At 44.1% G+C, this 11,271-nt stretch overlaps 1 protein-coding gene across 1 annotated transcript; it reads right to left on the bottom strand.

The window, feature by feature from the left end:
• Positions 1-1,469: 1,469 nt before the first annotated feature.
• Gar1 (GAR1 ribonucleoprotein) lies at positions 1,470-7,869 on the bottom strand. Its single transcript, XM_021158518.2, has 7 exons — positions 7,618-7,869; positions 7,093-7,354; positions 5,956-6,110; positions 5,474-5,533; positions 3,376-3,526; positions 2,095-2,163; positions 1,470-1,762 (listed from the first exon to the last, which is right to left on the bottom strand). The coding sequence occupies exons 2-7, from the start codon at positions 7,340-7,342 to the stop codon at positions 1,749-1,751; spliced, it is 699 nt and encodes a 232-aa protein (XP_021014177.1). The 5' UTR covers positions 7,343-7,354; positions 7,618-7,869; the 3' UTR covers positions 1,470-1,748.
• Between the last annotated feature and the right edge of the window lie 3,402 nt (positions 7,870-11,271).

Raw genomic sequence — 11,271 nt, 5'->3', positions numbered from 1 at the left:
AAGTCACAATTTCTGCATAGTGTAATAGAACCACTGGAGGGCGTATCGGCTCATCTCGGGTTCCCTAGAGGCTTAGTTGCAGTTCAGTCTAGGGAACAGGGTGGCCTACCTGAGCAGTACTCAAATGTTTTAAAATGTGAGTACCTTAAAAAGAACTTATGCAGGGAATCTGAGCCTATCGTGTAAATCTCAGTACCTCAAAGTTCGGGTAGTGGGATTCATTTGAATTTGATTAGAACTGAAATCTTTCAACCAAACCCCAGAGACACAGGGGAGTGAGACACAGCAATGTTTAACTAGTTATGTAGAGTAAAAGGGAAACCACACTCTCTATAATCCTAACAGCCGAGGTCAGCCTTGGCTACACAGAATCTGAAGTCAGTCTGGGATATCAATGTACAATGTCCAGGTGGTCTGTACACCGACTTCTACAATCCTTCACCTCTGTCATCTTAACAACTCTTAGTAAGGTTGCACTGGTTCTTGGCGCTAATGCCCTTCCCAAACTGATGTGTGGATGAAAATGGGCCCTTAGGCTCATGTTTGAGCACTTGGTCCCTAGTAGTGGAACAGATGGAAAGGACTGGAGGTGTACCTTGTGCGAGTGTCACTCAGAGCTATCTTCAACGACTCTTCAGTCCATGCCATTTCTACCTGTGGACCCAGACCGAGATGTGAGCTCTTACCTGTTCTGGCCTCTAGGCCTTTGCTTTGGCCTCCATATCATAGCACTGATTCCATTAAGAAAGTGGGGAGAACTCAGGCACAGGCACAATTATATTCTACTAAAACAAGTACTTAAGAACAAGTCACTCCTGCCACAGCAGCCGTCCATGAGAAGTAACCAGCGAGGGAGGAACAGTGCCAGCTGGCACGTGGCTCCATGTTGAGCTGGCAGTGCTTATTTCTTGACAGCGACGGAGGCCAAAGCCAATCTCATCTATGACATGCCTACCCAGGAACTGGAACATGTGACAGGTAGTCAAATATTTACTTAAAATGAAGACATGTCAGTCTTTCATGTAAAAAAAATTCTTCAGAAAACTTTTAATAATCCACATTTAAATTTCTACCCCTAAGTTTCTTGGACTATAGTTTTCACATGAACAGAGCCACTCAAATCTTAATGGACTTGAAATAAAAAATGTTAAATACTTATTAACTGCAATAGCTTTATCCTGTGTCCTATAAAACACAAAAGTGAAACACAGCAAACACAGCTGTTGAGCCCCTATCTGAAAGTGGAGGCCATGCTAATTCTAAAGCGCTGTTCCAACAGCCTGACTTCACTGGAGGATGGACGCCGCCTTTGTCTGCGCGTATTTGGTGCGTTGTAGGATCACTGTATATTTTAGACAAATTTCACCCTACCCTACCCACCACCAGAGTTTCTATCTGTAACCCAATGGGTTTAAGCTTTACTCTTTCTTTCAAACTTAAAAAAATAGGTTCTGTTCAATAAACGTAAGTTAAGGAAATAAAAAATTTTATTTAAAAAATCCAAATATGCTTCAAATGAAAAGTCCTGTTTTCTCTAAGCACCCACAGAGTGCCAGGTTCTGTACAAAGCGGAGTTCTCCTCTCTGAGCAGAGCTGACTGCCCTACTCCCCTGTTTCTACGCGATGCTGCTGACTCAGCTCCACTGACGGAATGGCCTCCTCAAGACTGCTCCAGACACAGACGTCAACCATAGCAGAAGCAGGCCACGCAGCGGGAACACAAGTGGTCAGGTCTGCCAACTGGACAGCTAATGTCCCCTTCCTGGTAAAAAAATAAGATAAAAAATAAGAAGGTTTGCAACAGTGCTAGTATCCAAACTTAAACCTTAAAATCAGCAGGAATTCCTGTGATGCTCAGTACATTTACATTACCAAACACAACTGCCATTTGTATTATACACTTTCTTGATTACTAATACAACAGAGTAACCTGGTGAAGAATTAAGAGAAAGCAATAAAGAGTTGTGTAGTAAAGAGCCATAAACTAAGCCAAGAACATCAGTGTTCTCCATGCTTGCTGGTGGAGGGAAATAAACAACAGAGAATATCAAGCTACAATTCCAATTGTTTAAAGACATCTCTGGTCATACTCACCTCGGAATCCGCCACCTCCTCTTCCTCCTCTGAAGCCCCCACCTCCTCCTCTTCCTCCTCTAAAACCACCTTAAAAAGGAAACAGATGTTAATTATAGCTTCTCATTTTCTGATAAACTGTAAAGATTCTACAATTCCTATAATCATAAAAATTAAATATAAATTCATCTATTATATTTTACAAAACCTTTTAAAGGATAAAAATAGAGAATTTGCAATTTCCCCAGTGGGGCAGTAAGGCACACTAAGACAAGCCCGTCTTCCGTTTCTCACATTTATTTTCCGTGTGTGCTTGCATGTGTGACGGCATGTACATGGAGATCACTGTATGCACAACTTGTTGAAGGAACTAAAAGAATATGCTTGCATAGTAAATACATACACGACCACCTCTTGGCATATAACTACATTACTATTCATTGATAGCTAAAAACTGTAATTCAGTTAAAAAAAATTCTTGCCAAGCGATGGTGATGCACACCTTTAATCCCCGAGCTGCGGAGGCAGAGGCAGGCAGATCTCTGTGAGTTTGAGGCTAGCCTCGTCTACAGATAGAATTCCAGGTCAGCCAGATACACAGAGAAACCCTGCCTTGTAAAACCAAAAGAGGAGGGGGGTGTCTTATATAGTCATATAATAAATAGTGAACTGTCTGTCACGTATAAGTCTCCCACACCACGGAGGTGGAAAATTCTACCATCCCACATTAGAGTAAGACATTACTCACATGCTCATGGCAATGTGGGAATATAGAAGCCCAGTCGTACAGAAGTTCAGCACACACAGTTATGTACAGCACACAATGCTCCATGGTAGTTAAAAACTGTTTGCAGCTTGTGTATTCACTTCTGTTCCCTTTACACTGCGACTTTACAGTACCTCCCATCAAAAGAAGCGTACCTAGAGCAGCCTGCCCCATCACCTGACTCGTCTCCATCTTACTACTCGATTGCACCAAGGGGCCTCGGGAGTGACGACGTTCTACAAGAGGGTTTGTGCAATGACAACAGAAGCATGCAACCATACATTCCTCAGGACATATCTGTCTTTAAGCAGTGGGTGAGGGCGCCCTTATAACACCTCCATTAAAACATGAACAACCCAAGGGTCTGAAATCCTCCAAAGGTAACGCTAATTTTTTTCCTTCTTTTTAAGTTATGGAAACAAAGCACTTCTACCCATACTGATATATGAGAGAGAAATAAAGGTAAGAAAAATTTTGGTTACATGCAAAATTAAACTGTGGCTACAAAATCTCATTAAACCCCCACAGTAACTTACCACCTCTTCCACCACCTCGGCCACCGCCTCCTCTTCCTCCTCCTCGACCTCCCCTGCCGCCACCACCGCCACCTCTGGGAGGTCCTTTCTCACCAGGAGGACGAGGCAGAAACCTCTGCAGCGGCAGCAGCTTGTACGGGTCTATATAGAACTGCAAGTTGAGTGATACAGTTAGTGTGCCAAGGGCAGTATGCTACAGGCAAATCTACTTAGGTTCAAACTCCACTCCTGGCATTTACACTGCATGGTTCTGGACAAGGACTTAGTCTTTCCTCCCTCTAATTATTAGGTTTCTTATATACAGAATGTAGATAAAAGTACCTATCACAAAGTTCTGTGAAGATCAAAAGACACATAAGACAGTGCTCTGGACTGCACAAAAACACATAAAAATAAGGCAAATTCAACCCCATTTTAAATAAAAAAATGTCCTAAAAATTTTACATTTTGACTTAAGAGAGCTGCCAAGAGAAAATTATCCAAATTATAGTACAATTGGGAAGACTTTGGTAAATTAGCTATTTTAAGAAAGTATTCCATTAGTTTTTCCATCTACAACCAGTGGTCACTTGCTATTAGCAAGTTGTCTCCATCTAATTTCCAGTTCCAATCTGGCTCTTGGGACCGCCATTCCATAAGCTCTTTGACAGCTGACTACCCTGCTCCTGAACCCCTGAATAGTGTGTGTACTTGACCACAGCTAAGCACTCCTCTTGGAAACTAGTCTACTTTTCTGTCCCTATTTGCACGGCATGCTTGTGGTGAGCAGCCACCTTTCCTGTGACCCTGTGCCAGTAGTTTAAATCTGAGATGGGGCCTGAAGCTCTCCTGAGTGCTGCACTGCGTCCATCCTTCCTAGACAGTGTCTGTTCATCAACAACCTCCCAGCATTATCTTTATCCTATACTCACCTGTGACCGCCCAATCTTCTGCCTACCTCAAGTATCTTAAACTCACTATACCCCAAATGAAATTGTCTTTTCTCAACTCTGTTCTCCAATGCTGCCTAAGTCAGTGAGTAGGATCATAAGACACGAAGATGCTGGAATCCAACTCCTAACGATGGTAATAGTTACCACACCAACTGACTCCTCCTCCTCTGCTCACAGCTCCACCTCCTCTCCATTTCCATGGACTCCAGCCTTGCCCCATAGCAACTGTGGCTTCTTACAGCCTACACTGTTGGCCCTTCCCTAGAGAGCTTCTCTGTCTCTCCAGTGTTCTTTTAGAGCACAAATATGAAGATCAAGTTCACCCTAGTACTCCGAAACAATGTTTAAAGTAAAATCTAGTCTTTTTCAGAATGTATAAAGCTCCTTCTTACCTCGCCAGCTTTTTTTTGAATTGAGAACTTTCCCTACCCCATCATCGCAGACACTTCGGTTTTCTCCATGTAAAATACACTCCCCACTCTGGCAGCCTAGTGCTGAAGTACTTGCCTAAGGACATCAAAATTCTCCAGCCTTCTTTCCTGAAACTTTATTGTGGGTGCTACTTAAGGGCAACTGGGTCAAATTTATAAGAATGGGACCTTAAAGGATGCCATTTTAAGAGCTGTCTTCAGGTATTTGTGATGCACACCAGGTGTAAGACTCTTTCCTAGTTAACTCTTAGCTTTCAGTTTCAAAAGCACCGCCTCAAGGAAGGCTAAGAGTAAATACAGATACATGTGAAACCCTTTAGTATTTACCTACTTATGCCAAGCATCTCAAGATGACCTGGACTTCACTACGTAGCCTAAGCTATACTCAAAGCTGCTCTCCTGCCATCTCTCTGCCTCCAAGTGCTGGGACTACTGGTTCATTGTTACGTCTCAGCACTGATAAACTTCCACTGGGTGTGACAGCACACACTGTGACCACAGGACTTAGGAGGTAGAGGCAGGAAGATCATATCAAGTCAGAAGTCAATGTAAGCTCAACAAGTGAGTTCCGGGCCAGCTAGGGCTGTAGCAGAGACACTTGGGTAACTCAGTGCTTCGTTACTACTGTGAAGCAGCCTCAGCACTTCATGGCCAAGCATAGAGGAGCTGTGACTGCCTCAAGGAAGATACATGCCACCCACTCTGAATCCAAAATTTTAATTAAGTTTGACTCACCTTCTGTAGCTTTTTAAAGGAGGATGCCTTCATGTTTTCTGACAATTTAACTGAAAAATACTATTAATTAAATTAAGGAAAAATATACTAAGAATGCCTAGCTATAAGAAAGAAATTTCCAACTAGAAATGGCATTTTCTTTAAAATAATTAAAACAAAACCCAAACCCCACAATCAATACCCCCACCCCAAATCCTATGGGGAATCATTATATGTAAAGAGACAGAAGAGCCAATACAATCCGGTGGCATGTATTCAAATGGCCACCACTCCCAGAACCCAGAGGACAGCCATCTCTCCTTGGCGCATCATTTTTAAATTTGGACGGATGCGCTCCCTACAGATCCTCCTCCGTGAGACTGTCTGTAGCTTTGCTATCTCACTAAATGAAACAGTGAGTTTGCTTTGATATTTCTGGCTGGGGAGGAAAGGACACAATAATTCCTTAAGGAGATTGCTGACTCATCCAATAGAAAGGATACAAAATCTCTAAGCTGTCCAAATATCTCATCCACTTTCCCGACTTGTTCTTTGTTTTCTAAGTAAACAGGAGCGTTGAAGTACGGCACCTTGTTCTCCTCGGTGGTACATTTACACACGATGTCATCTTCACAGGGATGCATAAACTCTCCTAACACTGAAACAGCACAAAACACAGACACGGAGCCACTTCAAACACTGACCAACTGCGGGAAGCAAGTGGGCTTGGCCACTTGTCTTTCCCCGTATCTGATCCCCTCTGTGGCAGAGCTCAGCTGTCAACACTGCAGTCCCAAGTTAGCATGCCACTACCATGAGACCTAAAAGTGACTCACTCCCCTTCTGTCTGTACACTGTAAAATGAGGCCAGTCACATCTAACTGCAGCCACACCTGATACTCAAGCAACAGGAACAACAAACTCGGTGCTTACAACGGTGCTCACTCGCCGCTGCCCACCAGTTACCCTGTCATGGCTGTTACGACTGCATTCAATGCTACGTTCCACTGACTCTTCCTTCTTTTCCCCAGCCTCGAACTGTGAACCACTCTGGCTTTGTTGATCCCTCCTCCCTTCCTCAGAACTCATCGCCACTTCTTCGCCAGTGACTTAACCCCTCCCTGGGAAGTGTGCAAACACAAGGCGCCGCTGTCTCTGTAACCTACGATTAATACCATTTGCCTACAAAACTAACTCCCCATCCTTAACAACAACTAGACCCTTCTTCTCACTATCAGCCAAGTTCTACTTATATATCTCTTGAAATCCCTTCTCCATCCGTGTGTCCAATGCACAGACTTCAGGCAGCACGGAACACAGGGGAACTGTGAATGTGGCCTCACACACTTATTTACAACATGATTTTGCAGGGTGCAAGGGAGTGTGTGTGCAAACTAGGCTGCATGGTTATGGAGTGTGAATCCACGTTTTCCTCATGTCACCTTATTAAACACGGTTTCCAATCCCATCATATAAGGCTTATTATAACATCCCCTTGACTTTAACCATGTTGTTCAGCAAACTCATCCTGCGTACACCCAAGCGACTTGCCTTTCGGAGACTTATCAACAAACGCACTAATAACTTAAACCGGATTCTATTCCCAATGCAAAGGAGGTTAAACTCTGAAGACGACTTACAGACGACACGTTCTGGAGGCCCTTGATCTTGAAATTTATTAAAGCCTCCACGACCGCCCCCTCGTCCAAATCCTCCTCGGCCGCCGCCCCTGAAACTGCCGCCGCCGCCGCTTCCGCCCCTGAAATTGCCGCCACCGCCGCCGCCTCCGCCGCCCCCTCGGAAGTGGTTGTTGCTGCCGCCGCCACGGTTGAAGCCTCCGCCTCCACCACCGCGATTAAAGCCTCCGCGACCTCCGCCTCGGAAAGACATGCTCTCTCCGGCCTGGCGAAATAGACGGGCCGCTCCTCCCGGTCACCGCGGGCCGATCATTTATCTAAGTCCCCTCCGCCTCGCTCAGGCCACCAAGAAGGGGAGAGCAGTAAACGCCGCCCTGCCACTCGCCCACACAGCCAAGTGGCGAGCGCGGAGAGAGCGGTGTCTTCGCCCCAGCCCCACGGCCGTGCCTCGCCACCGCATCCCGTGCCTCGCCACCGCATCCCGCCCCGCGGGTGCCCTCACCCTCGCTCGCCCTCCGCCGCACTCACCGCGCCACGTGCGTCTCCAGCCTAGCCCGGCGCGCGCAGGGACACTTCCGGCGCGCTCAAACCTCCTCGGCCACCGTAGCCGTCCAATGTTACCAGACTAGAAACTGGAAGGGCTGGTCTGCAGGAAGGGCCCGTCACTACCGGACGCAGCGGTCCCAATGCCTTCCCGAGTAGAGCACACAGCACCGGAAGAGAAACAATAGCGTCCAGCGTGACTCCTCCCACCCCCACCTCATCTACGCAAGGGCCACCGCGCTAGAGGTGGCGGAAGTGACGCAAAATCGCAGCGCCCTCCGTACGCGACGTTTCCGGAAGTGTGGCGGCGCATTGCCCTTGGAGACGGGGTTGTTTGGGTCCTTCCGTGCTAACAGCTGTTGAGGCGTGTGGTCGCAGAAGCGTGCTGGCTGCGGTTGGTGCTTCTCGCCAGGCTCTGTCACTTCTTGGGTTGCGAGAAGGTCCCGACCTGACTCTGCTCCATGGAGCGGTGCTCAGCCCAGGACGTCCGAACCTGTCACCGCCAACGGAGTTGCCTCTGTGTGGTGTGTCCTGTTATTATTAAATACGAAAGGGTGTGTGTCGAAGTTGCCTGTGTGTCCGTGTCCTGTTATTATTAAATAGGAAAGGGTGTGTGTTTGTGTGTGAGATGACAGAAAGGCAACCATTTTTTAATATGGTCTCAATGTCTTCATTCATCAAGTACGTTTTGAACTCCGAGAGACTATGCACCCAACTATAGATGACACCTCACCTCCCGTCTCCTCAACACTCTCATCTCCAACATCGGTTTCCTTACATCACTAAAACTTCACTCATGACAAAAGAAGCGGCCTCTGGTTCTTAAATTTGGTTGACTTCTTTTGTATCTGTATTGTCTGAAACATCTCTTGGCATTTGACAATACCACCTTTTATTTGAAAGAAAGTAGAGATTGATCTGCATATCAGAGGGCTATTGTGAATAAATTTTTGAAAGATCTTTGTAAAAGATATAGAAACATTAAGAATTCCAGTATGGGGGGCTGGAGAGATGGCTCAGCGGTTAAGAGCACCGACTGCTCTTGCAAAGGTCCTGAGTTCAAATCCCAGCAACCACATGGTGGCTCACAACCATCTGTAATGGAATCTGATGCCCTCTTCTGGTGTGTCTGAAGACAGCTACAGTGTACTCACATACATAAAATAAATAATTCTTTAAAAAAAATATAGCAAAGGGCACGTTCCTTCACCAATATCTCTTTTAAAATATTACAGTATGCCAGTTACTCTAAACTGTAAACTTCTTGAAAAAGTACACACCAGTTCCAAATATTAAAAAAAATGGGCAAATGTTCTTAGATGTTATAACCATATATATCCAATTATATATTATATTTACTATGTAATATAATAATATATGTGATATATAATACAACTATAAAATACTGAATTATATGTAATTATTACATATGTAATTTTACATACATACACTATATATAGTTATAGTTGTTGTTATAGTTGTTATATATAATCAGCACTATCCCTACCTCTATTTTAGGCTTGTGGCAATCTCTAATCAAACCTGATGGGCTTCTGTTGATTCCTGTGAAGTACCTCTGTATTGTCATAGCTGAGTTCAGCCTTTTGACACTGCTACCCTTTTTCATTGCCACTCCAAATCACTCAATATAGTCTAAGAATTCAGATGCTCAAACATCACAACAGGCAACATCTCCCATTCTGGGCCCCAGACTAAATAAATGCGTGTTGACTTAACTTCTTCCGTCTGTGCTGCATTTGATGATATAGTGAATTTAATACCATTGCTGTTTTGTATAGTCTCATACTCAGCTCCCCCATAGCCCTGCACTTTCCCTTAGCAGTGTGTCTAAAGCCGTTTACATGATTAGTAATCAGTATGTGCACATACCATCCCTCTGCCTCATCAGGCTAGAATTGCTGCCTTGTTTTCTTTATGTGTCTTTGTTAGACTCTTCCTCTTTCCTGAAACAGCTCCATTTTCCATCCACTACAACAGCCCCATATTCTGACCATGGAGGAATGCTCTTAATAATTTTACTATTTCCACAACCCCTGCATAAAATTTACGTGCACAGATATACATGCATGAATGTACACACTAGAACAATAAACTTTATATCACACAATAGTTGCCAAAGTTTTTTTTAACTATGGCAAAATATACATAATATAAATCATCATTATTCTTAAATTATTCCATGCTATTAAGTTCATTCACATGGCTGTGCAATACAGTACCCTTTTGAATAGAGAGAGATGTTTTCACTGTGAACCTATGGGGCTAGGGAGATAGCTCAGTGGATAAGAATGCTTGCTATACAAGAAAGAAGGGCAAGGTTAAGATCTCCAGCATGCAAACAGAAGTTGAGCATTGCCCTGGATGCCTATAACCCAAGTTTATCAAACTTTGAAAGTGAAACTTCCTTAGTTTTTCATATTCCATCATGAAAATTTCACTCTTTGTATTCTATCTCTGTCTTAAGTACTGGGATGAGTTCCTTTCTTTCATTTTCTTTTTAATAATTATCTTTAGTCATGTATAAATCTCTCTTCCTTTTGCTTTCTTCTATTTTCCCCTAAACTTACCAGTTCTACTCATTGGCTGGAGAGACGACTCAGTAGGTAAGAGTACTTGCTGCTTTTGCAAGTTGAGCTCCTAGTGTCTACTTCAGGAGGTTCACGGTCATCAATAACTCTTGCTCCAGGGGAAACAGTGCCCTTTTCTGAACTCCATGGGCACCTAACCACACATGGCACAGACTTACACATAAGTAAATAAAAATAAATCTTCTGTTGTTGTTGTTTTTCTGATACAGGGTTGCTCTGCATAGCCCAAGCTGTCCTGGAACTCACTCTGTAGACCAACCTGGCCTCAAACTCAGAAATGGGCCTGCCTCAACCTCCTAAATGCTAAGATTAAAGGCATAAGCCACCACCGCCCAGAAAATAAATCAATTTTTAAAAAAAAATTCTACTTACTACCAAAGGCTTAAAACTTGTTCAGTGATTTTTTTTTAACAAATGAGAACCTTGATTCTAGTTTAGCAATAATTTAAAGCATTGTAATAAATGTTAACTAGAATTATCTTCAGAAGAAAGGAAAATCATAAACATTTTGCACTCCCTGGGGCAGTGTGCACTCCCTGGGGCAGTGTGCACTCCCTGGGACAGTGTGCACTCCCTGGGGACAGTGTGCACTCCCTGGGGCAGTGTGCATTCACTGTCCCCTCAGTTCTTGTGTTGGTTTTTTTGTCAGCATGACACAAGCCAGAGTCCTCTAAGAGAAGAAAAACTCAAATGAGAAAATGCTACTAACAAATTTGCCTTTTGCAAGCCTTTGGGGTATTTTCTTACTTGATGGTTTGTTGTTGACTTTGGCTACTTTGTGGGTTCTTCTTTCTTCCACCAATCTCCTCCCCTTTTCTTCCACCCTTTCAACTCCCTAACAGTAGGTGAGAGAAGAAGATAGGATAGGAAAGATCTCTGAATAAAGTCAGGGGTCTGAAAGGGGGTGATGTTATCATCGTTAGACTACTTCCTGCTGATTAGGGGCACCGAGTTCTTTGGGGCAAGTTTGATTTTCACCATCAGGATATCTAATTTCTTCTTGTTGTTTATTCTTTGTGCATGCGTGCTT

This window comes from Mus caroli, unplaced genomic scaffold (assembly GCF_978045245.1).
Source record: "Mus caroli unplaced genomic scaffold, Mus_caroli_1 scaffold_3, whole genome shotgun sequence".
NCBI classification, from domain to species: Eukaryota; Metazoa; Chordata; class Mammalia; order Rodentia; family Muridae; genus Mus; species Mus caroli.
Note: the sequence above shows the minus strand (reverse complement) of the source record. Positions and strands in the feature narration are given on the sequence as shown.